We start from the raw sequence: 27,759 nt of genomic DNA on the forward strand, positions 1-27,759 counted from the left end.
TGTGGAGCACTATTTTGTGCCAATAAGTTGAATGCAATTGTTTGTGTCTAATTGATGTTGTGTCTGTCTGTTACTGTCTGAGTGTGTGAGAGCTGTATGTTTGCCTAAGTGTGTGTGTGTGAGAGAGAGAGAGATGGAATCTGGGTAAGTGATATCATAAGCTCTGTGTGTGTGTGTGTATGAGCCCTAATTAGCAAAGGGGACAAGTATGCAAAGAATAAGCCCTATTTTCTAGGAAAAGAGGGACAAAGTATGAATGCATAAGCCTATAAATAAATAGTGTGGAGTGGTAAATGTGTCTAAACCCCATATTAATACTGTGGCATTAATCAGTTATTGATGGAAGTGTTCACTGTGTATAAGAATACTGTGCTTTTTGGCAAGCTAATAGGCAAATAGTGAAATATTGTATATTAAAAAGTGGTTATAACTGTAAAGCGTTGTTAAGGGAGGTGGATATTTTTGTGATTATACAATATTGTATGTTGTAGGTAAATTTGGTCGCTAAATAAGTGCATAAGCATAAGATAACGTAAGAATATCTAAGTTGTGGTGACAGGCTATAAAGCATAATGGCAGCCTCTCCAGTGGAGATATTAGTGCTGAAGCATCCTTTATGTGCAGATCTCATAACTAAGATCTCCAATAAATGGCAAAAGCGAACTAAAGATATGATTACAAAATGGCCAAAGGAGGGGACCTTAGATGTGGCATAGTGAGGAGATGGAACCTTAATTATAATTATAAAACGGCGGCAAGAAAGAAAAAGCGTGTCCAGAGAAGTTGAAAAGATAGCACGAAAGAGAGGTCCTAGCTCTGTTTTAGGAAGAATGAGTAGAGTTGGTAAGAAAGAAAAAGCAAGTGAGGAAAAAGTTGAGAAGGTCAGACAGTGAGGCACAGAAAAAGAGAGTAATGGATAGGAAACGCTAGTTACATATGTGCAGACAGAAGGTCATTGTGAAGTCAGGTGTGAAGTTAAGAAAGGAGAGGAGAAGGAGTAGGGAAGAAAGCACACCATTTGATTGTTATAAGAAAGTAGAGGCAGATTTACAGAGAATGAAAAAGCTATGTGGGGAAGAGGATAAGATAAAGGAACAGAAAAGGGTGCAGATAAGTGAGAGAGGTTAGACAGGAGCACTAAAACACCAGGACAAGTAAGAAGTCAGATAGATACAACATTAAGGACTGGGCATAGGTCTTTGTACAGTAGAGGGGATGAAGGTGAAGAGGATTTGTTATTTAATATGGGCAGTTGGAAACAAAGAAGGAACACTGGAAGACTTAGGAACCTAGCTCCATAATTTCCAATTTACCTTAAATTTTAGTTAAAGGTGCACTGGGACAGTTATACCATGGGCAGCTCAAGATCTCGAGGGACTTGTCAACCGCCTCCCTAACATTCACGAGGGTGCAGGGAAATGGATTAAGGTCATAGAAGAGGAGACCTCAGGCAAGCTTTTATCGGTGCTTGATATGAAAAAACATGCTTCTGACTCGAGTGAGGCTGTGAATACATAACACATGGATGAACTGTCTTTGAGGCTTACCGCCCTGTTGTTTGGAAGGCCTTGCGTGCCGAGTATCCACCTAAAATTGACCCAAAGACATTAAAGGGGCGACCTGGAGGCAGTTACAGCTTGAAAAACTTACAGAGCGAACCAAGAAAAAGGTCCAAGCTACTCTGATTACCAAGGAACAGAGAGGGCCCCAAGCAGTCCTTTACCAAGGATCCAGCCAGCTGCAGAAACAGTGAGACATCATCAGCAGCACTACCTCCAAACTCAAACCAGATGCCTGCACCTGTCATTAACGTTTTCACTCAAAAGCCAGGGCAGAGGGAGTGGAGAGCCAATCAGCAACAGAGAGGACAAAGGAACACACAGTCTAATTTTCCCCCAGGCATATGTTGGGGGTGTGGACAGGCTGAACACAACCGATCAAACTGCCTAACATTCATGGCCCCACCCCCGAGTGATGCGATGGGAGGGGGGTGGCAACATCCTCCCCGAGATCAAGTTCAAGGCCCAGTAAATCCTTGAAGAGGGGGATCCAAAACAGGGGTGTTAGGGGGCCCAGAGAATCCAACCTGGGAGAATCAATCACCTATTTTGACAGCTAACAAGAACTCATGTTACACACTGAGATAGATGGTAAGAGTACACCCATGTTAGTTGATACAGGAGCAGTTTATACATGCTTAAATTTAAGTCATGCCTCACATTGCCTCATGTTTGGGGAAAATTTGCCAAGACAGTAGGATTCTTGGGACAAAAGCAGTTAGTTCCTACGACTGCACCAGACCGTCTACAAACTAACAATAAAAGTATGACCAACTCTGTATTAGTCATACATGAGTTAATTTACTAAGCAGAGAGGCAGTAGGTAAATTAGGACTGCAAATATGGTGTTTTCCAGAAGGTGTGTATGTTGATCACAGATTCCTGAAGCACAGTTACCCTGTTCAGACTTTCACTGTACAATGATGTATGACCCAACCAAAGATACTGAAACAAAGATATGACTATCATCATAGGCCGGCAAGGAGCAGCTATCAGTGTAGATGAGTGTGATTTTGTAAAGAGGTGGTTCAATGTAATTGATTCTGTTCTTCAGGTGACATTATATGTACGGTAGGATAAATTACAGCTCAAAGGACATAGGACTGATAAGGAAGAAAGCTAAAGAAGTCCAGTGGAAGCCAACCATAAAACCCGTTGATTTTTCATTCTACAAATAAAAACTATATTAAAATCTTGTGTGGTAATAATTTGATTGGTAACCCTTATAGGAAATTGTAGTTAGCCACAAGTCACAAACATAATTGGCATCAGCATCTAAGGTAGTTGAGCCTGTCGAAGATGAATTGTAGAGGGAAATGGAGAGTCAGGTCCCACCTGAATTTTAGGTTGGCATGACACAGTTGTAGGCCTATTTAAATCAGCCAGCTCAATTCAAGTACAACTTAAACCAGATGTAAAACTGCTCAGAATAAGACAATATCCTTTGCGATCTGAGGCAGAAGCTGGCATAAAAAACATTATTGAAGGCCTAGTAAAGGCATCTGTACTAGAAGAGACAACCAGTTTTGTAATTCTCCTATTTTCCTGGTGATCAAGCCAGGTACAAATAAATGGCGTCTTGTGCATGATTTGGATGCAGTTTGATAGTATAACAGATACTTGTCCAGCAGTTGTTCCAAATCCACACACACTGCTAACTAATGTCCCTCCCAAAGCCATATACTTCACTGTAATTGATCTTTGTTCAGCCTTCTTAAGTGTTTTAGTGGCAGAAGAGAGTAGATATTTGTTTGCATTTACATGTGCTGGTAAACAATATATGTACCAAAAATGCCATGAAGGTTTAACCACTCACTGCATATATTCAATCAGATTTAGAAGCTGATTTAGGAGGTTTAAGGATAGAAAATAGCCTTTGTCAGCATATGGATGAGTGTTTAATATGTTTATCATCATTAGAAGCATGCCATAGGGATTCCATTAAGGTACTCAGCTATGTAGCTCAGGGAGGGCATAGAGTGTCCAACGCTAAACTACAATACTGCGAGCCTCAAGTTGAATGGGTAAGGTGACTAATTTCACATGAGACGATAGCCGTAGTGCCTACCTAATTAGAAGGCATAAGTAAAGCACCAGTGTCACAACCAGATAAACAGTGATGACCTTTCAAGGGGTAACAGGTTTCATGCTGACTGGAGTAAGGAGTATGCAGTAAAAACAGATCCACTATGGGAAATAATGAGAGAAGAGAAACTGCAAGATCTAAGTGCTCCATTAAAATGGAACACAGATTAACTGTTAGCATTTGAATCCATCAAAAAGAAATGCAGACTGCACTTACTTTAGGTATACCTGATTATATCAAGCCGTTCTATCTGTATGTGGCTAACCGAGCTGATGGATCTGCCTCAGCTATATTGATGCAGGAAACTTGCAGTTGGAAAAACCAGCCCTAGCTTACTACAGCACTAAGCTAGATAATATAGCTCAAGAAAACCCACCATGCTATCAACAGGGTCTTGCAGCTGTACCTTATGCATATGGAAAATCATCTACGTTGACTACAGATTACCTATGGTTTGTATAAAGTGAAAGGAGGGGAAATTTGTTCTAACTTAAGCTCATTCTAGGTTATTCTTCACTGCTCACATATCCCGACATTACTATAAAGCGATGTGACACAGCTAACCCAGCTAAATTAATCTCTTATGCCTATGAAGAAGTGTCTCATGATTGTGTGGAGAATTCATTGCCATTTACGGCCTGATCGAGTCTAAACCAATATCTGTTGCAGAAATCACTTACTTTGCTGATGGGTCTAGTTTAGAGACCAGGTAGGAAGTCAAACTAGGTATTCGATAACAATGAAGAATGGAAAAGACTTTAAACCGTCTTATGTTCGTAACCATGTTCTACTCAATTAGCTGAGCTGAAAAGTGCCCCCAGTCACCTGCCAATTATGAAAAGGGCTAATGGCAATTATTTTTACAGATTCAGCCTCAGTTGGAGGATATTATTCGGGTTCAACATCAAGCAGGTCCATACGAGCACTCGATGTGGCTCCAGATGGGAGCGCAGAAGGACGCACAGGGTATTTGGCGTTCACATTAAGGTCTGATCATAGCACCCACAGCAATGTTAAACATTTTGATTTCAGATGCTCATAGATTTGACTTTTGTGCAAGAGAAGAGGTTGTGAGAAAAATCAAGCAACCTGGGTATTGGTCTTCATATCTGCATGCTATGCTGGATGAATTCCTAGCTTCATTTGAAATATGTGCTAAGCATAATGTCATGAAGGAAGCAACGACACCTATTGGTCATATACCGGTACCAGAATGACCATTTAAGCACTTAGTGGTGAACTATGTGGACATGATAAAGTAGGGTTCGAGGCGAAAGGTACATGCTTGTAATAACTGACAGATTTAGTAGATGGGTAGAATCAATACCATCTGCAGACGAAGGGGCAGGAACAGTTATCAAATCACTGAAAGTGATACCTAGATTTTAAATTTCGTTAGAGATCAGTTCAGATAATGGATCAGTATTCATTCAGAAAATGTAAGGCAGGTATTACAACGGTTGGTAACATAGCAAAGATTTGGGTACAGTATGTGCACAGTCCCAGAAGAAGGTAGAAAGTATAAATGGCAATCTCAAAGCCAAAATTAATAATATTTGTAGTAGTACAAGGCTTAACTGGGTTGAGGCTTTACTTTTTGCACCAATGAATTAACAAGCATGCAAACTAACAGAAATATCCACTTAACCCTGCATGTAATGCTTACGGGTCGACCCATGCCTCTGCCATTCTGTAGGAGCCATATAAAGGCCCACGGCTAAAACAACTGCAACAATCTTATATGAACATAACTAACTGCCATATATGAAGCAATTATGTGCAGGAAAAGAGCAAGGAGGCGATGAAGGAAAAGACGCTCCATGTCCCACCACTCCAGGAGACCAAATTCAAATTCAAATTTTATTTGTCACATACACAGTCATACACAGTACGATATGCAGTGAAATGCTTATACGACCGCCGGTGACCTTAAAAAGAAAATAAAAAACTATATATAAGGAATAAATATTAATAAAAGAAATAAAATACAAAGGAAAATGAATGTAACTAGTAAAATAAACAAACTGTACAAATAAGGGCATGTAAAAATATCACAAAATATAGAATATAAGAATATGGGGGAAAATATATATATAAAAATTTTAAAATGTTTTAAAGTGGCATTAAAATGTCTTAAAGTGTCAGAGTGGCAAAGTGTCAAAGTGTCATGTGCAATAGCAGGTAAACATGTATTGTATAAAGTGACTTGTGCAATGGCTTCAGATATGTAAATATGTATTGCATGAATGTGTCCATGATTGTCCAGTCAGGGTCAATGTTTAAAAGACATTACTCCTGTATGGTGTGATGTGATTGAGAGACCTTATCGCCTGCGGGAAGAAGCTCCTCCTCAGTCTCTCTGTGTTGGCCTTCAGGGAGCGGAATCGCTTCCCAGACCGCAACAGAGAAAACAGTCCATTGTTGGGATGGCTGAGGTCCTTCACAATCTTCCTGGCCTTGGTCCAGCACCGCTTGCTGTAGATTAAGTGCAGGTCAGGGAGCTCGGTGCGAATGATGCGCTCAGCTGATCGCACCACCCTCTGTAGAGCTCGTCTGTCCTGCATGGTGCTGTTTCCAAACCTGGTGGTAATGTTTCCCGTCAGGATACTCTCTATGGTACAGGAGTAGAAATTCCTGAGCACCTTAGAGGGCAGTCTACCAGGTCTATCTGCGAGTGTTCAGGAGGATATGGCACAAGCCCAGGAGGGAGGGGTCCCACAAAGTTGTGGCAGCCACTCAAACAGTGATTCAAGTGAAAGGCAAAACCATGTGGTATCACTTGAACCGTTACACAAGATTCCCCAAAACATGAGTACCGAAAACGATGGAAAAAAGAGAGAGGGACCTAACATCAAATAGTAACAAAAGTGCAAAGAAAGTAAATCTTTATTGGGAAATAACCAACTACTGGCACAAGTTGGATACCAAATTGCGCAACGTCAAACACTACGCTGCTCCAAATTAAGTATGAGAAACTGCTTAAGAGCAGCACCCCACTTCTGATACAGACGAGACTGACTGACTGAGACCAGTTTTCCCCCTTACACAATTGACAGGACAAAGAACTGTACAGATTATGTGTGACAATGATTCATGTCCTCTATATTGTATAAATGCATTTCTGTTTAACTAACACCATATTGCTTTCACAGATAAAACAGCAGAAGCGACAACTAATTTTAATTTCCTCCACAGGAAAAGTGCACGAGAAGGAAGCAAGCCCTAAACGAATTATGACAATGTGTAATGCCACTAAACAACATTCTCTTTTATTCCAGATGCAGAAATTTAATTGAAGCAGCTAATGGGTAATGTTATTGTGTCTAATGAATTTTATGAATGTGATTTATATTTAACCAAAGGTTTTCTAAAATTAACAGCATTTCCTAGCAACAACAGACAAGGATAAATTTCTGGACACGGTCATCAAGGATATCCCTAACTCACCCATATATAATTCTAATAAGAGACTTTACTGATTCATATATTGATGCGTATCGTCCATGGCATGAGCCCATAATGACGTGCTGGCAACCTCTCTTGTGGGTTCCAACTGACTCTCTACGATGCGCAAAGCATCTGGGTTAAAGACTATTATATTACGACAAGGCTGTCTATTCTTACAAAATTGTATTGTGTTATGTATGTTACATTGTAGGTTATATGATTTATCCAATTGATGTAATCCTAGAAAATCACTGTATTATTTACATGTTCCTGTAATATTATTGGGTTATGGGAAGTATAAGGTCATGGAGGTCGAGTCTTTTACTCTGTCCTAGTCAAATAAGGGCAGAGAAGTTTGGCTTGATCTTCCCTAGGATACGAATCCATAGGTTGGTCATTGATAAAAATCCAGTGATTTAATTTAATCACCAGTTAGTGTAAGGAAGACTAACGCATGGAGTCGCACTCTAGAGTAAACAATTAGCATGGGACTTATAAGCCCCAGAGGGGGGGATATGGGAGAAATTTTTATTAAATTTTATTTGATTTTACTTACTTTTGGGGAATAGAAGGTACCATATCTGTATATAATCGGGGATGTGCGTGCAAAGCTGAGACATAGGCTTTTCTGTGTGCGCGTGCATAGGAAACCAGAGCTTTACATTGGGGCCCCTTCATTGTGAGCTAAAGAGGGCCCCTAATGGGAAACAGATGTTGAAGGGATGTACAGCGAGCCCTGCATATATAATGGTGAAAACGGACCAGAGATTTAGTTGCGTCCATGGTGCAGCTCCGGCCGTTATTGCATGATAATAGGGGTCGTAATCTTCTGTAAGCAAAGCCTGACTCTGAGTATTTTTCCACAACAATACGTAGGTTACATTTACATAAAGGTACAACTGCAAGTAAATTACAAACTGCATGTAATGTTGTAAAATATGAATGAAACAGTATTAGACACAAATATATGATATGGTAGTATATACAATAAAAAAGCTATTTACACAAGAGTGCTCAAATGTAAAGCAAACGCAATTATTAGTTCATTGTGTATATTTAACATTATTCACGTGCCTACCAGACACTATTATTTTTGTTCCAATTTAAAGATGCCCGCATGTGTGCAAAAAGACAAAGTATAACAAATAATTTAAAAGTAAAAGTGAATAATCTTTAATAAAGTTAGCCTAAAACAATATTGTTTCCAATGCTAAAGCAAACATGATTTTGTTTTAATCTATTCACTACTCAGCAAAATAATTTGTTGATGGTGTGGGTGGAGGGGGGGGGGTATTTTGAAAAATGAACACATTTTATTTTAAACTTAGAATATCAGCCTAAAAATATATCACCATAGGAGCACGGCTCCGGAGCTGCAGCAGAGGCATGAAAGAGCTGCATGTGGCTCCGGAGCCGCAGGTTGGCGACCCCTGATCTAGGCTATATATTTAAATATATGCATATATATTAAAAGAAAGACTGACACAAACATAATAAAACTCGACCTAAATCCAATCTAGTGTTTTTTTTTTAAACTAATGTGTATGACGGCTGCTGGCCGCACGCACCCGACTTTGCAACCAATCTAAAGCGCTGCTATTTTAATGTTATGACTTTTAATAGCTTTTGTTTTAACAATAAAACCTCATAATATAAAGTTATGATATTAAAAACTAAAAATATTACAGTAAATATGATTTCCACACGTTTACTTAATTAAACCTGAGAACTGCCACCTAAAACATGACTGCCACCTACTGGTCTGAGACATGGCATCTCTTGAAATCTCGCACACTGCCGCGAGTCACCATTAGATTCCTGTCCCTCTGACGCGCATTTTTACTGCCCCATCTGTATAATAAAGCTAAGTTGTGATTTTCAAACAGAAACACTTATCTGTCGGGATTTATTTTTACATTTTTTTAAAGGTAACGTGCAGGTTAATTTGTTTTATTTTGACTTTATATTTTGTGTTAATTATTTTTATGTATTTATTTTTTTTGGGCTATAGAAAGAATAATTTGAGTTTCCATTATTTCTTATGAGAAAATTAAATTTGGTTTATTAGTGTTTTGGAATACGAGCTCACTTTCAGGACGAATTATGCTCGTAATCCGAGGTTCCACTGTTGTATGTAGTTTGATACAGCATTTTATATCTTAGGACCTCCCCTCCTGAAGATAGTGTGGATGTTTTGATATTAACTGCGTTTACAAAAACCTGGATTACCAGCTGGAACGACTGTGACATAGTTAGGACAACTACAGTATCACTATTTGCACTTGTAATCATATTTGTAGTTATCAAAGTCATTGTATGAAAACCATTTGTACTTAGTGTGAATAGAATCTAGTGGTATTTGTATTGGGCGTTAATATGTGCTAAACATGAGGATAAAAGCTAATAGAAATGCAAATAGGCCTATACAAAAACTTTTTAATACAATTTTTTTTTGTGTTTAAAAATATTATTATACTGTAGCAAACATCGACATGACACTATTTATATGTAATAATACATACCATACATATGCATATTAGAAAGGAGACTTAGGGCAAAGAGGTTTTAGTCATTAATGTCGTTTAGTCATTAAAGTCGTTTAAAGTCATTATAATGCATGATTTAACAGTAATATTCAGATAATAAAGTCAACACTAGTTGTAAGTTTTTCAAAATAAAGTTAACACAACATTGACTTTTTTATATTGTTATTATACTCATGCAATATAAAGATTAAGTCATATGCCAAGGAGGCATTTTTATTAACACTAGATTTACTAACTGCGCAAATGTGCCAGGCCTCACAGGTAATAGGTGGTTTGCACAACAAAAATATCAATCTGAAGAACTTTGAAAATCTCAGCAGAAGTGAATAACACCTCGGGACTTGCACCAGAAAATAAAAAAGTTATTAATTCTAGTGTTAATACATTAATTTATACACAAACATGCCTACTATTTTTATTTACATTTTAACTAATTTTTACTCAGTCTTAGAATATATATATATATATATATATATATATATATATATATATATATATATAGCATTAATCTGTTTTCCTTTTATAGCACACTTTTGAGTAAAGTTTCGCTGCATTCACCTGTCCTCATACAACTGTTTCCTCCACAGATGAGATAAGGCACTGTTTGCCAACATTAATGTAGTGTGTCTTTTTAAAAACAATGTTACAACAACAATATTATTATTATTATTATTATTATTATTATTATTAATAGATGTTTGATTTATTTCACATAAGTCCGTCACATAAAACAGACTTACGATTTACTGCAATAGACTTAATGACCATGCCTTGGATGTTCAGTGGTTGTAGAGGAGGATGTTTGTGCCTGCGGAAGTCTACCACCAGCTCTTTGGTTTTTCCACTGTTGATCTGGAGGTAGTTCCTTTGGCACCAGTCCACAAAGTCCTTGTTAAGTTCCCTGTACTCCTTGTCATCCCCTTCAGTGATGAGGCCGACTATTGCAGAGTCATCAGAGAACTTCTGCAGGAAGCAGTTGGTGGAGTTGTGATTGAAGTCTGCAGTGTATATGGTGAAGAGGAATGGGGCCAGAACCATTCCCTGTGGAGCCCCCGTACTGCAGACCACCATGTCCGACACACAACCCTGAGATCTCACGTACTGTGGTCGGTTAGTGAGATAGTCCAGTATCCATGTTGGGAGGTGATGATTCACTTTTGTGTACTCCAGCTTGTCCCTTAAGATTGTTGGAAGGATGGTGTTGAAGGCACTGGAGAAATCAAAGAACATGATTCTCACAGTGCTCCCAGCAGTCTCCAGGTGAGAGAGGGAACGATGCAGTAAGTGAATGATGGCATCCTCTACTTCAGTGCCAGGCTGGTAAGCAAACTGAAGTGGGTCCAGTGATGAGCTCACCAGGGGCCGAAGCTGAGCCAGGACCAGTCGCTCCAGGGTCTTCATCAAATGGGATGTCAGAGCCACCAACCTGTAGCTGTTTAGGTCCATGGGATGTGGAGTCTTCGGCACTGGTACCACACAAGAGGTTTTCCAGAGCTTTGGAACTCTCCCATGTTAAAAAATGAGCTCCATCACCCCACACAGTTGATCTGCGCAGGACCTGACAACTCTTGAGCTGATGCTGTCTGGACCTGCAGCCTTCCTGGCTTTGATCCTCCTAAGTTCCCTCCTGACCTAAATGGTTGAGAGAGATAGACTGGGGCTGTGTGTTGGATGTGTACTGGATGCTGTTGTTGGGGGTGGGGAAAAGTGAGCAGGATGTGTAGAGGAGGTGTAAAGTGATCCTTGGGTCAGAGGTGGAACAGCAGCAGTGGGGGTGGGAGTGTCTGCAGCCAATGTTAAAGACCTCCTAGAAGAATCAAACCTGTTAAAGAAGTGATTCACTTCATTTGCCCACCCCACATCCCTCATGAGTAGAGAGTTTTGATCTTTGTGGCGTGAGATGGTTCTAAGGCCTCTCCAGACTTTGCTTATATTGTTCCTCTGAAGCTAGTTTTCCATCTTCTGCCTATAGCTGTCTTTCCCATCCCTGATCAGTCCTCTCAGCTCTCTCTACACCCTTTTCAGCTCCTCCTTTCCTCCAGATTTGAAGGCCCTCCTCCCCGTGGTCGTCACAAAGCACCTCCCACACAGTAGACTCAAAACAGTCCTTTAGAGCCTCCTCGCTCTGCTTCGACCATCTCTGTACTGTGCAAGTGCAGGTGGCTCCCTGCGTACTAGGGGTTTGTACACAGGAGCAAGGTGCACCAGGTTGTGATCAGATCTTCCTAGGGGAGGGAAAGGTGATGAACTGTATGCTTCCTTTGTATTGGCATACAGTAAGTCCAATGTTTTATTGTCTCTGGTGGTGCATGTCACATATTGGGTGAAGGTGGGCAGTGTAGAGTCCAGTGATACATGATTGAAGTCCCCAGATATTTAAAAAAGGGCCCCTGGCGATTGCGGTTGCAGTCTGCTGGCTACAGAGTGGAGAGAGTCACAGGCTGCCTCTGCGTCGGCCAAGGGTGGAACATACGCTGTTATCGCGAGTACATGCGATAATTCTTGTGGAAGATAGTAAGGACGCATGCTAATGGCTAATAGCTCAATGTCTCTGCTGCAGAGTTATTTTTTCACAGTGATGTGCCCCGGGTTACACCATCTGTCGTTCACAAACACTGCCAGTTCCCCTCCTTTCCTCTAACCGCTCTCCCTTGTCCTGTCCACTCGCAGCAGCTGGAAACCGGGCAGCGATACATTCGTGTCCAGTGTTAGCGGTGTTAGCCAGGACTCTGTTAGCATCATGATGCTACACTGCCGGTACTCCCTCTGAGATCAGGTTAGCGCTGTCAGCTCATTCATCTTATTTCCGAGAGACCTCACATTTTCCATGATAACAGAAGGGATAGATGGTCTGTAACGTCTCCTTTTAAGGCGATGACGCTCCCTCCCGGCTCGACACCCCCATCTCTTCCTTCTCACCTCGCTGGGGATATCGGGTATATTCGCCGGCAGCACCACTGCTGGGCGCAGGGCTAACAGCTGATCCCGAGTGTAAACAAAGGAAACACGCGCTGGATCTCCAAACACAGGTGAAAAAAGAAGTAAAGACCACAGAAAAATGCCCAGAACTATAACGAAACGGTAGTGCAAAAAGAGTCTTTTAATATGGGTTGTCACAAAAATAGAGACACAAAACAAACAAAGGAACAAACAAACTCAAACAATACTTAATAGCATGGGGTTAAACATGGGCTCTCTGGCAGGACACAGACAACGGGACACCAACAGGCACTAATACCCGTTACACTACGTTTAAGATTGGTGAAACACAGGCAGGAGGACAAAACACGTGACAGGACACAAACTCCACGGGGAGCTGAAACAGAACACAACATGACGAGACTAGACCCCCGACGAGATGGGAGAGACGGGAGACACGTAGAGACGCAAGACACGTAGAGACGGGAGACACGTAGAGACAAGAGATAGACGAGAGAGAAGAGACAAGAGAGAGACAAGAGACAGACGAAAGACAAGAGACAAGAGAGACAGGACGAGGGCTAAAGACATGGCTTTTAGCTAAACATGGTTAAGAGCACTTAACCATGGCAGTCAGCTACACATTCATCTAGCTAAGCATGTCTTTAGCCCGACATGAACTAAGGTACACTTACCTAATAGCTCAACACAACACTAGGAAATTGGGGCACAGAAACACAGATGAGGGATACCCAATGGCTAGGATAGGGGACCCTCAAAGGCTAGGCTGGGGGACACTCAAAGGCTAGGCTAGAAGACACTCAAAGGCTCGGCTAGGGGACACTCAAAGGCTAGGCCCACTGGAAAACTAGGTAGGCAGGAAACACAGAAAGGCTAGAGACACAAAGGGGCTATGGCTAGAGGCATGGTAGTTAGCTCAACATAGATTTTGGCTAAACACACTCCTAGCCAAACACACACCTAGCTACTTACCTGCTCCAGCTAAACACACAAGAAAACAGGGGGACTAAAACCACAATACTCACACCACCACACATGACACGACTGAATCAGCTCCACAGACACACAGAACATATACAGAAAAGATTGCCAAACTGAAAGCCCAAGTCAACACAACTTAAATTAAAATATAAACTAAACAAAGACCAAAACAAACCAAAACAAAATGCTTACACAAATGACAGTAGTTAAACCAATAATGCTCGACCCAGTTTCCCAGACTAAACAGCTATTTATAGTTGGATTAATGGCTACCTCGGCTCAGGTGTGCACTCGCATCACCTGACCGAGGTACCTTCTGGGAAACTGAGTCAGCCAACAAAAACTACAAATGAAAAACAGCGACATCTAGTGGTGGTCCCTTACACCAAGTTTCTTTTTTGGGTTCTGCCAAAGATAGCTAGATAGATAGCTAAAAAAAAAGACTGCGTGACTTCGCGCATGACTTCGCGCGCGACTCCGCTTCTGAAAATGCACGCGACTTTGGCAGAACCCAAAGAAGAAACTTGGTGTAAAATTCTGAACAAATAGCTACAGTTCTTATATATTGTGTGATTTTGTGTGTGATCTTCACACAATCACTAAGTTTCATCTGCATATAGACTATATTGTACATTGCAGACTTTATACGTCACATTATATGTATAATCATTCAACTTTGCAAAAAAGTTCACGCTCAGGATTTTTTTTTACTTTAACCCCTGGAGCGCTCACCTGAACCGAGGTAGCTAATTAGTTATAAATAGTCTGCCTAAGTTCAGTTTACTTATCTAGCATCTGTTTATGTACGGTTATGTTAAAGTGCTGTTTTAGTTCCATTGTGGTTCTCCTGGTTTGTGTTTCTAATGTTCTGTTTACCTCCTAGTCTTGTTTATCTCTTAGGGTCCGTTCTTCGTACGTCGCTTGACACATCCGAGATGAATTGACACATCTAAGATGAGATCATTGTGCTAATTACGATGCGGCTAATTCGGTTCTTCGAGCTCACCTGTTGTTGATGATTAGTATATCTGGATTTAGTTGTCTAGGATTATTGCGCGCTCGTGCGTTGGTTTAAAAGGTGATATGCAAAACACTGATCACAAGCCCTCCGATTGGTTAAGAAATGGAAAAAGAGCAACTCAACTTTTTTTTTGTAACACGTGTGATGCGCTGAAATGCCCCCTGCCATGGATTGCCCCCCCACATAATCGCTATCAAATATTATATTAGAACATAAATTCATAGGTTAATGGTTTACAAATTACATGGGACAATAAAATTAAATAAGCAATATGAAAATAAATATGTTGTAAATGAAAAAAATAAATATGAATATTTTTTCAAATAATAAAATGTATACTTTTATATGGTTTATTTTATAATAAAATTAGTTTTGTGTAATTTATCATTATAAAATATTTATTTTTAATATATATATATATATAAATATTTATTTGCATATTTTTATCACAAACCCCTAAAAAATAAATGTGTTACAAAATAAACATTATACAAGAATTTGTATTAATGGTCTTGACGGCTGTCTCGTGCCTAGGGTTTATTACAATAGTAATATAATATTTAATAAACCTATGAATTTATCTTCTAATATAATATTTGATAGCGATTATATATGCAAGATACTTTTCTTTTCCCACGTGAGTCAGTCCGCGTCAGTCGGTGCTCTTTAACTAATCAGATTGACCTCGCCATTTCAACTAATCATAACCCGCCAGGAGCGCAGGCTAAATCCTGTTTACATGAAATAAACCTGCTTCCGAGCAGGTTCAAGCTTACGGATATGTTGCTATGACAGCGCATCGAAGAACGAAATAATCCAAGATCAGGACAAATCCACAACAATCAAATTCAGCTAACTGAGTTAGCGACGTACGAAGAACGGACCCCTAGTCTTGTTTATCTTCTAGTCTTGTTTATCTTCTAGTCTTGTTTGGCTCCTAGTCTTGTTTGGCTCCTAGTCTTATTTAGCTCTTAGTCTTGTTTAGCTCTATGTTATGTTTTACCCCTTGTTTAGTTTAGCTCCTTGTTTATGTTTAGTTCTTTGTTTAAGTTTAACCTCATGTTGATCCTAGCTCTTGTTTTTTTAATTACTGTGATGTTAGCTCCAGTTGAATGATCTTTCTGTTGTGTTTTCTATTATTAAAAGACTTTCAAGTTATTCACCTTCGCGTAATATGAATTTTCCAAAGCCTAGGTACAGCACCAGTTACAACACTCTTCTTCTGATCACACATCTTCATCGTATCAGAGTTCCTGCTGGATCAATAATACGCATCCTCTCTCTGACCCTTTGTCTTGAACTCTGTATCCCATGTCCACGACATTGAGATTTTTTTGAAACAACAAAGAGTCGATTGCCACTGCTTTTGCAAATATATTCAGCTATCATCCAAATTACTCAACTTCATACTGAATACAAGTATGGTACAATCAGGTGTTATAGCCATTTAGTGAAATTTGTTGGTATATGTAACATTTAATCAGCTTTATAGTACATCTAAAAAGAAAGGATAGGATAGAATATTTTTTGGTATACATTTATTGTAACAACTTGTCACAAATTCTAAATTCATTAGATGTCAAGTAAAATATTTAAAGCCTTTTATTTTAATTTCAATGATTACAGCTTACAGCAAAAATATTAGAATATGTACTAAAATAAATCAAAAAAGGATTTACAATACATAAATGTTCCACTTTGGTTTCACAAAATGGTTCAACCATTTATATTTATGCACTCAGTACTTTGTCTGCAATGTGGATATGTTCTTTTGGAAAAGGGAATTGGCATCTCAGTTTGTCAGCAGACAGACAAATTTTCAATGCAATTACAAAAAAACTACTTCTAAAGTAGACATTTGCTTATGCAGTGATTGTGGTACTCATCATTTTGGTGGCACTGACTAACAGGGTGACAAAAATGTAATATAAATGTTAACATATGAAACATTTCTTAAGAAGAACCATATATCTTGAGGACAGTATGGGGACACTCCTGCATCGGGCCACAGATTCTTATCCACATAACAATGTAGCAGTAAAATAATTACTTTTACTGACAGTAATTTATCAATCCAGGACACATTTACATAGAAAAACTAATTTAAAAAAAGGCTTGGCTCATGCAGTTTACTTACTGTATGATGTCTTGATGAAGGATCTCATGGACCTTTGATGCAGACTATTTAACAAAGAACCAGTATAATACATTATCAAGAACCAGTATAATTTTATCAACTCGATATGAGGCTTAAGCCATTGATACCGTAGGGAACTCCAGACATATATGTTGTATAATATATATAAACCTATATATACATATATCCAGACATATATATCATATAAATAAATAAATTAATTAAAAAAACATTTGTAGTTTATTCAGTAGAATAAATAAAATATTCTACTGGCACTGCTTTTATGACGTGCCCAAGTGACTAGATAACGTGGAGAGGTTGTACAGGTTGTTTTTATAATTTTCAGAGGTGTCAAGTAACGAAGTACAAATACTTTGTTACCTTACTTAAGTAGAAATTTTGGGTATCTATACTTTATTGGAGTAATTATTTTTCAGCCGACTTTTTACTTCTACTCCTTACATTTTCATGCAATTATCTGTACTTTCTACTCCTTACATTTTAAAAATAGCCTCATTAGTCCTATTTTATTTCAGCTTGTCAATCAAAAAAAAAAAAAAAAAGAAATTCAGGTAAATCACGCCATTCGGATGGAGCAAATTTGATTGTGGTTGGATGTATAAACATACCATTCCGACACCCTATTGGTTGGTACGCGATCCATCGCACCTGCACATGACGTCATTGTCACACACTCCAGCAAGGGCGTTTGAATAAAATAGCATTTTTGGTTGATAAGGTTGTGATTCGTAGATGAAGATGTCCGTGATAGAGACTTAAGATTCAAGCGAAATGTCACAACCAAGCACCATCGAGGAGGTTGGTAGCCAGAAAGACTACATACAGTATATATATATATATATATATATATATATATATATATATATATAATCCTTTTTTAATCACTTGGATTAATCATTCATTCTGACAACACTAATGTCTATTGCAGACAATTAGTGCTGTCAATTAGGGTAATTGTTACTAAGCCTGCCCTGGGTACACTAATTTTCTTGTATGTTGCACTCACAGATTCCTGCAGCTAAGCTTTGATGTACATTTACATTCCAATTAAGGCTACCGATGGCATGCCTCTGAAGTTTGACTTTTTGCACCATTAAAATACTTATAGGCAACTAGTTATCATAGCTTCTTCTCCATGAAACATGTTAATGCTCAGTAGTACACATATATGGTTCTTTAATGTATTTGCATTGTACTAAAATGCATTATTTTACAATTGTCATATACACTTGAAAAAATACAACAAAAAAAACAACATTTTTCTTTTTTTTTAATGAGGTGTTAGTGCAATATATAGGCCCGTGGCACAGCCTAAGCTTTTATCCTTAATGCTTTTTTTCCTTCTTACGTTACTTTTACTTTTATACTTTAAGTAGTTTTGAAACCAGTACTTTTACACTTTTACTTAACTAAAAAGCTTAAGTTGATACTTCAACTTCTAAAGAAGTCTTTTTAAACTCTAGTAATCTATACTCCTACTCAAGTAATAAATGTGAATACTTTTGACACTACCGATCATTTTCATTCTGAAATAAAAAGCGCTATACCTAACGTCATTACAAAACACTGGGTTGTCTCAGTGTGGGAAAAGTTTATCTATTTTAATAGTGATTTCTCATTAATTATAATATGCCAGTATACCAGTTATAAAACACAAGTATACTAGTGACTTAAATACACACAAGTGACACGATTGAATGAGCAACGGCAAATAACACGGAAGGAATTTATATTCGATGGAGATATATTTTTTTATGTACGAGACAGTACGGCACCGCCATCTGCTGGTTGTTGAGGCAAAATGTTGAAATTGTAAAAATATTTTATACACAATTACTGAACATGTTGTGATTATACACATAACTTTGAATCAAGTTAAAGATAATATACATGGTTAGCAACAATATTCAGGCAGGCAGGGCATTTAAACATTGCTCAAATGGTTACTAAGTATATGCCAAGAAAATATCCCCCACATCATCACAGCACCACCACCACAGGTCTAAGCCACTAATATAAAGCAGAATGGATCCCTGCTTTCATTGTGTTTACCCCAAATTCTGACCATACCATCCAAATGTTGCACCAAGATTAGTGAAGTAGGCTACAGCTATTGTACTGCTGAAACAGAGACAACATCAAAGCATCTTACCTATGAGAAAAATAACTTAGCCAGTGCACTGTGGTATGAAAGTAAATTTTCCATTTCATTTTGAAATTAAGCATTTGGAGCGTACATAGAGAAGCACAGAATTTAAGTTGGTTGAAGTCCACTGTCAAGTTTTCCCAGTTGATGATTTGGAAGTGCCATGTCATTTGCTGATGCTGGTCCACGGTGCTTTATCAAGACCAAAATAAGTGCAGCTGTCTACCAGGAGATTTTAGAGCAAAAACCCAGACCAAGTATTTAGTGCAAAAATTACCAAGTTTTCAGAATTGTATTGTTTATCCTTTTCTAAATGAGCTGAGGAAATACTCAGTATATAAAACACGTAACGTATTTTATTATTAGCCATAAGCTGTATTCACTGAAAATAAAACAAACAAAATAGGCTTGTAACATTTTACTTCATATTATGAATGTACTAAAAGAAAATGTATATATTTTTTTAAGACACATTGTGTAGTGTTAGACTCATTTATTTATTTTTTTTACCTTTAATTAGTGGATAGGCTCGATTTTTACTCAATGTCCCCTTTTTACATTGCAAATGCCTGTGGTTTTAACAGAGAATGTTCCCTTTAAAGAATTTATAAATCCAGCCTATTGTATGCATACAGTATATTTTATCATTTTATATACTGCATTAAAATGTCACAGTTATTTAGTTCTTTGCAGAGAGTATTTCTTTGCGCTGAATCAGATAATTCCATCTGTATCCACTACACACCTTGGTACTCTTCCTCTTACTGTTACATATTGTCCTTGTATTGCCATGTATAGTGTCCTTGTGTATAGTGCTGCTCTTCTTTCTTTCTCTAATGCTGTATCCAGGTTAAAGTTGCAGTAGATACCAAAACTAGCACTGATGCCAGTCCATCTCATTAATTAAACTCCTTTGTTTTGTGCTGTTTTACAAGTATGCTTTGTATTTGAATGCACAATTAACCTTAATTTATCATTAAAACACAGCAATAAATGCAAATACATGCCTTCTTGGTTGCGGGTTTGAGCCTCAGCCCGGGTAAGTTATTTAGCTGCCTCGGGCAAGAAGCAGTTTAATTTGGTGCCAGCTTCAGGACAGTTTCCATAGCCCTCAGCCAGACTGTGTGTTACACCACAAGGCTGCAGATACTAGGCTAGGACATACACACAATAAACCAAAACTGAGGTGTAAGGCAAGGTCTGGCTGAGGCCTATGGAAACGGAGTTCAGCATGCCCTTATGGCCCAGAAAGGACTTTACCATCCCAAGATTACATCAACAATACTGTACATCAACTAGTACATTCATAGAAAAATAAGGTTTTATTTACATAAAAAAAGTCAATATTACATGATTTTTTTGTAATCATCATAAAATTGTGTGTATACTTTCAAAAAGTTATGCTTATTAGCTTTTATGAAATGCATTTTTCCCCCTGATAAAACATAGATCATCCATAAGGTGACATGAAAGCATACTATACAAATATCCTAACTTTTAAATGGGCAAAACAAATTATTAGTCTACATTATGGCCTAAAATTGTTTTTAATCTTCACGGAGGTAAGCCTCAGGAACATCCTCCAAATCCTGTAAGTTAATACTTGATGCATACTCAGCCATTCTCTGAATCTCTTCGGCTTTCATTTCAGCCAAACTCTTCTGTGCCACCACTTGCAGTTTTCTCATTTCTTCTACTTTAGACTGTGCTGCCTGAATGCTGCATTTTAATGCATTGGATGCAGATTGTGCTCCTGAAAACAAAAACATAATTAGATGATTTAAATAACAACCATCAAGGACAATGTTTCCTCCACATACAAATACAGTAGTAGTAAAGGTGGCTCACAAACACTTGCCTGAATTGTAGGCGGCCTCAGCTGACAGCTCACAGATGTTAACAGCATTTAGCCAGTTTGATTCAAAACGTTTGCATTCATCAAGCCTGTCTCCAACCTGAATAAAGAAAAACAAAAAATTATTTTGGAATATATCTAAGTGATAAGCTACATCACAGTACAGAGGTACAGTACATCACATTCCAGGTACTTAACTCCAAAGTACAGTTTTCTAATTATCTTTGCAGAACACAAGCTGTTAAAATTAAGATAACAAAATTGACTTATTATAGGTACTTTAATTAAAAATATAATAATAAATACCTCCACTCGCTGACCAATGATCACTTGCCAAATGCTGTCTTCCTCAGCAGGGGTTAGCTTTCCAATTGAAGACAAATAACGCTTTTGAAGAGCAATGAGAGTGTGCAGAGCCTGAGAATAAAAATAGTTTGTGTTACTCACTGCACAATAATCTTATGTTATTGGATATTTACTATATGTGACCCAAACAGTATTCCAATAATTACATTTTTTTAATGTGAACAAACTACAAGACCACATGAAAGGTCAAGTTGGTGTTCTCAGCTGAACAATGGTTAACAAAAATTAAGACCACTGAATAAACTATTAAAAACAAGCAAAAGACCTTTGTATAGAGCGTGAGGGCATCTACAAGGGCCATGGTGGTTTGGGAGAGGTACGTATTGGCGCTGTCTGTGACCAAGCAGGATGCACGTCGAATCAGAGACTCATGTGAGAGATTTTCTGCATGCTGTAAAAGAAAGCAACAAAAAAATATATTGAGAATACAACCTTGGTGTATTTAATTTACTTTGTGAGTTAAATTGTCACGTTTGCATCCACTGTTAATAACAACTTACCTGTACAAAGGGGACAGTACATAGTCCACAACCCATGCTGAAGGACACAATATTTGTCTGCTTTATTTCTGGCATTTTTAGAAGACGCTGTAAAGTAGCTTTTTTGCTGAAAATCTCACTGGATGTGGCTCTAAAAAAATATGCGTTTAAAACCCATGTTTAAACATATCATATTTTAATAAAAATGTACGTCACCTTAAGTTGCATTGGCTACAAAAAAAAAAAAAAAAACATTTCTTAAAACATACTAAACAGAATGTCACGCTGTTATACTAGTTTGCCGATTAGAGTACTCAGAATACAACCGTGGCTTACAGTGCACATACGTAAACAACATACGAAGCACAATACTTCCATTTATGACATACCGATCTCTACTTTTTTATGTTCCAAAATCAGAACATTTATAAAAATAGACGTTTTATTTACCTGAATAAATGTAAACATACAGCCACTTGACGGATGGCAGCCATGTTGGCCCGCGTGAGCAGGAAGTCGGTCCGGCTGTAAAAAAGCCCTCTAGACAAACACAAGCCGCAATGCTTCCAAGCCTGCATTTCATCCGACGTTACAGATTAATCCGCTTTTGTTCAGCTGTCTGACTTTTATCGTAGTCTATGCCTGCTATCCAGACCTATATAAATTCCGCCTATGAAATTACAGTATTATGTATCCTGAGTAGCGGTAAGAAAGAGAGCCTGTTCTTTTGCTGTTTTCAGTTGCATTAAACCATGCAATACTCGCGCATTTTATACTTGGCGTGGACCAAGCAGTTTATTGACCAGTGTACTGAAAAAGTCCTATCAGAAAAAAATAAAGTTCAAGGAGAGACGTGCGATGACGCACAGACCCATACCGCGTCAGCAAAAACGCTGACCAGCTCGGTTTATAGTAAACACACAGGGCCAAAGGCTGATCAACAAGTGCCAAAAAAAAAAAAAAAAAGCAGCACGTCAGAGCAAATGGCAGGGAACAAATAACAAAGCTACGTGCAAATAAATCAAGGGACAAGACTAAGACAGGAGAGTTATACCCTTTCTGGTCATTATAAAAATCTTTACAATTTATAAATAACCAAAATGAAATAATTCACATTATATGTTTTTAATGTTTTAATATGATTTTAAATAGCTTGTATTGTATAGTGTTATACACTTTAAAACAGTGTGACAGACAATTCTAAACCAGTATATTCTAGTGAAAAAGTAGACTTTGTTTGCCGTTGTCTTTGCATGAGAAAAATACAAAACGTCCAGCAGGGCATGGACCATGAGAAACTAAGAAAATTAGTAATTTTATTAATATTAATTTTAATACATTTCTCCAAATTAAATGTGGAAAGATTCGATTACAAATGCAATTTGCAACATAACCAAATAAACGGCTAGTGTTAATTGTATTCAAGTATTAAAAATACTTATGAAGCATGCCACCTTATGGCATAAACATGCCTTGGTGCCAGAAGAACTTGTTCTTTTGTATTTATTGATTATGTGACTGCTGACAAAACTAAAAGGATGATTTCTGAATTGAACATGGCTTTATTATTTGCTCAAATCCAGTTAAAATTCCTTAGCCAGTGCTGCATAGTGCAAAAGGGACAATTACATGCAACTTTATTTAACAATTGCGAAAGTCAATACCTGTAATCTGTTTATTGAAAATTTCACTTGCTAAAGGATAAATGCTCCAAGAACCTGCAGGAACTAAAAGAATATTAGATAACAGTCTAGATGAGCAGCACTAAAAAAAAACAAAAAAAAAACCAGCAACTTCAGTAATGTCTAAGGATTAATTTTGTTTTTTAAAAAAGGGGAAGGGAACCCACATATAAAAGGTAATTTACAGTGGGGCAAAAAAGTATTTAGTTGCACCAATTGTGCAAGTTCTCCCACTTAAAAAGATGAGAGGCCTGTAATTTTCATCAGAGGTATACTTTAACTATGAAATAAAAAATAAGAAAAAAAATCACATTTTAGGATTTTTAAAGAATTTCTTTGCAAATTATTGTGGAAAATAAATATTTTGTCAATAACAAAATTTCATTTTAATACTTTGTTATTCCCCCCTTTGTTGGCAATGACAGAGGTCAAGCGTTTTTTGTAAGTCTTCACAAGGTTTTCTTACACTGTTGCGGGTATTTTGGCACATTCCTCCATGCAGATCTCCTCTAGAGCAGTGATGTTTTGGGGCTGTCGCTAGAAGATTTTCTGCTTCGTTGCCCGGGTGGTGTGTTTAGAATCATTGTCATGCTCAAAGATCCAGCCACGTTTCATCTTCAGTGCCCTTGCTGTTGGAAGGAAGGTTTTTCCTCAAAATCTCACGATACATGGCCCCATTCATTCTTTCGCATGGATCAGTCGTCCTGGTCCCTTTGCAGAAAAACAGCTCCAAAGCATGATGCCCCCACTTCACAGTAGGTATGGTGTTCTTTGGATGCAACTCAGCATTCTTTCTCCTCCAAACACAACTTTGAGTTTGGACACAACTTGAGTTTTTACCAAAAAAATTCTATTTTGGTTTCATCTGACTATATGACATTTTCCCAATCCTCTTCTGGATCATTCAAATGCTCTCTAGAAAACTTTAGACGGACCTGGACATGTACTGTCTTAAGCAGGGGGACACACACGATTAAGTCCCTGGCAGCGCAGTGTGTTACTGATGGCAGCCTTCGTTACTTTGGTCCCAGCTCTCTGCAGGTCATTCACTAGGTCCCCATCTGGGATTATTGCTCACAGTTCGCTCACAGTTATCATTTTGACTCTCTCATCCTTTTAAGTGGAAGAACTTGCACAAATGGTGGCTGACTAAATAAATTTTTTGCCCCACTTTAAAACAGTAACTTCCTACACACTTTCTCTGATTTGGATGTAAACCATATTTTAAAACATACCCATATGAATGTGCTTAACTTGAGTTCGTTAAACTTAAATTTTTTTTTTTAAACAAATTCATAATATAAAGATAACTTTACTTGTGATAGGTGGGTGTTAGTGAGCACTCTGACGGAGAAGATATTAGCACTAGAGGAGCGCATCCAGACTTTAAAGAGAGTTAGAGAGCTCGAGAGCAGCGTTATACTCGGCGGCATACTTGTTCAGCCAAAGCTAAGGCTAGCCCACCGGAGCACACCTCCTCTACGCTTCACGTGTCCAACAGGTTTGCTCTTCGCAGTGATGCACCCGCTGAGAAACCTATAAGAGCTCTGGTTATATGAGACCATGTTCGATGAATTAATATGCTCTGGTCCCATCCCAATGAGACGTGGCAACATAGCTTACAGCAGGTTATGGTCGCTAAACCACTGGATGTCCAGGTGGTGCCCCGAAAATAATGTGGGCTTCATAGATAATTGGTAGACATTTGAGGGCAAAGCTGGCCTGTTAGGGCGGGAAGGTGCTGCTCTAATTTCCTGTAGTATAGCTCATAGTCTCAGAAGAGGCCTAGTTAATCCGTGACAATCCAGAGCCCAGGCCAGGGAGCAGACAGACAGGCTAAACCTGCTGCTGCATAGAGTCGTCACTTAGGGTTCATCATATTGAGACTGTGTCTGTTCCCCGAGCTAAGCAAAATGGTAGAAAGACTCAGAAAGTCTGTTTTAATAATTTGGTTACTATAGATACCACAAACTTGGATCACACGGAATGCGCAGCCGGCACCTCTGATCTGAAACAAGGAGTGTTAAATATTAAATCTCTTGCATTAAAAGCAGTTATTGTTAATGAAATTATGACGGACCAGAAAAATGATATACTCTGTTTAACTGAAACATGGATTAAACAGGATGAGTATGTAGCTCTAAATGAAGATAGTCCTCCAGAATACAGCTACATACACCAGCCTCGGTTAACTGGTAGAGGAGGAGGCATCGCAAATATTTGACTATTGTTCAAAAACACGGACACAAATTAAATTCATTTAAAGTTCTTTATAGTAACATAACAAGTGTAGCTACAAATATAAAGGCAGCTCAGCCATACTCTGAATTTCTTTGTAAATTTGCATATTTGCTCTTAAACTTAGTTGTTTCTGTAGACAAAGGGTTAATTGCTGGAGATTTCAATATTCATTTTGAGAATCCAGAAGACCCTCTGCGTAGAGCACTTATGTCCATACTGGACTCAGTAGGAGTAAATCAGTGTGTAGTAGGACCCACTCATAAATCAGGTCACACTTTAGATTTAATAATATTTTTCAGATTAAGCATAAGAAATTTATTCACAATTCCACTGTCTAAAGTTATATCAGATCACTGTCTTGTCTCAATTAAAGTGTGTTATACTGATAATGTACGCGCAGCACCACGCTACCGTATTAAACGTACATTCACAACAAATACTGTACCACACAGAGCTTTACTAGTAATCTCCCAGAGTTAACAACTTTGATTGGATTACCGTCTGACCCCACAGAACTCGATCAGGCAACTGAATATTTAGAGTTGACATTCTGTCATACCATAGATATTGTAGCTCCAGTTAAAAGAAAAATTATTAGAGATAAGAAACTCACTCCCTGGTATAACAACCACACCCGCACTTTAAAACAGACAGCTCAGAAATTAGAACGTAAATGGCGTTAAACAAAATTGTTAGTATTTCAAATAGCATGAAAGGAGAGCATCCTGAACTATAGAAAAGCTCTTAGTGTAGCTAGATCAACATATCTCTCCATTTTTATAGAAAAATTACAAAAATAATTGTATATTTTTATTTATTACTATAGCCAAATTAACTAGAAATAAGACCACTTCAGAAGTCTCCACAACAATGTGCAATAGTGAGGACTTTATGAACTTTTCTAATAATAAAATTGTAAATATCAAGCATAAAATTGAGGCTTTAAAAACCAGACAATGCAATTGATGCAGATGAAAAACTGACTATGCCAGATCAGAACCTAGAATACTTTACTCCCCTAGAAGAGAATGAACTAATTTCACTCATCTCTTCAGCAAATTCATCAACCTGTATATTAGATCCTAAACCGACACATTTTCTTAAACAGATAGTACCAGCAATAACAGAACCCCTGTTGAGAATAATTAATTCCTCACTCAGCATTGAGTATGTTCCAAATCTTTTAAATTAGCAGTTATTAAACCAATTATTAAGAAACATGACCATGGCCCCTGTCAGCTGTCCAATTACAGGCCAATATCAAACATCTCCTTCATCTGTAAGGTTCTCGAAAAGATAGTAGCGGAGCAGCTATGCTCATATCTACATAGAAATAGCATACATGAACTGTTTCAGGATTTAGGCCTCATCACAGCACAGAAACAGCACTCGTTAAAAAAGTAAATGATCTCCTATTGGCTTCTGATCAGGGTTGTGTAACTATGCTTGTATTACTCGACCTAAGTGCAGCTTTTGACACCATTGATCATAGTTTTCTTTTTCACAGATTAGAAAATGTAGTAGGAATTAAGGCTACAGCCCTCTCCTGGCTCAGATCCTACAGATGGAGCCACACCAAATAGCCGCGACCGTGTGAATGGCGTGCGAAAGGTGTGTCAAGATTTCACAGTAAACACGCCCATTCAAGCCCTATTTATTCATTTACCTGGTTCCACCACTAGATGGCGTTTCGTTCTCAAGAACACGTTAACACACAAGCCAGCAATTTAGCTGTGCTGAGTTGCAATCACGTGATTTTAACAACCCACCCCCACCGAACTGACGCTACCAAACTGCACTACAGAGATGAAGATGGCGGCTTAATGGACTATTCGCGGTAAGTGGTGTTTTATTTTATAAAAATTTGTTTGGGATTAGTTTACAGTTTATTTCCCAGTTTAGTTTTTTATTGCCCGTCACTGGCAGCACCAGCAGCGGTCAGATGTGACTTTAGATACCTTAATGATCTGTTTACCAAGTCTGGAGTTAACATTACAGCCTACTGTCAGTGTCACAAACTCACAATGTAACTCATCTTTACCTCAAAAAGATGCTAAAGCTTCGAAAATACTATTAATGTGCCTATTACAAAAGCTGCATTACCCGATGAAGAGTGTTTGTGCTCTATAAAAATGCCTTTAGAGTCTGACCGCGTGTTGTCTGGATAAATTTAGCATTTATTTATTCTTTAGGTAAGTTAATCTGCAGGTTATATCTGTGAATATAATGTGATGCAGTTCATGAAGGACACA

General features: G+C 38.2%; 1 protein-coding gene across 1 annotated transcript; it reads right to left on the reverse strand.

Moving 5' to 3' along the window:
- Positions 1 to 20,187: 20,187 nt before the first annotated feature.
- diabloa (diablo, IAP-binding mitochondrial protein a) lies at positions 20,188 to 22,498 on the reverse strand. The gene is made up of 6 exons (XM_053506809.1): positions 22,035 to 22,498; positions 21,606 to 21,735; positions 21,371 to 21,496; positions 21,046 to 21,156; positions 20,743 to 20,839; positions 20,188 to 20,637 (listed from the first exon to the last, which is right to left on the reverse strand). Exons 1-6 carry the CDS (start codon positions 22,160 to 22,162, stop codon positions 20,432 to 20,434), a joined length of 798 nt encoding a protein of 265 aa, XP_053362784.1. The 5' UTR covers positions 22,163 to 22,498; the 3' UTR covers positions 20,188 to 20,431.
- Positions 22,499 to 27,759: the final 5,261 nt, after the last annotated feature.

The sequence above is a fragment of the Clarias gariepinus genome, chromosome 11 (genome assembly GCF_024256425.1).
Source record: "Clarias gariepinus isolate MV-2021 ecotype Netherlands chromosome 11, CGAR_prim_01v2, whole genome shotgun sequence".
NCBI classification, from domain to species: Eukaryota; Metazoa; Chordata; class Actinopteri; order Siluriformes; family Clariidae; genus Clarias; species Clarias gariepinus.

Bases quoted from the DNA above. Each gene is read 5' to 3' on its own strand.
- diabloa (XM_053506809.1), bottom strand. From the start codon at position 22,162: ATGCAGGCTTGGAAGCATTGCGGCTTGTGTTTGTCTAGAGGGCTTTTT. The intron at 21,497-21,605 runs GTAAGTTGTTAT...TTTCTTTTACAG, and splicing joins GTACTGTCCCCTTTGTACAG to CATGCAGAAAATCTCTCACA. The intron at 20,840-21,045 runs GTATTTATTATT...TTCTTTATTCAG, and splicing joins TCATTGGTCAGCGAGTGGAG to GTTGGAGACAGGCTTGATGA.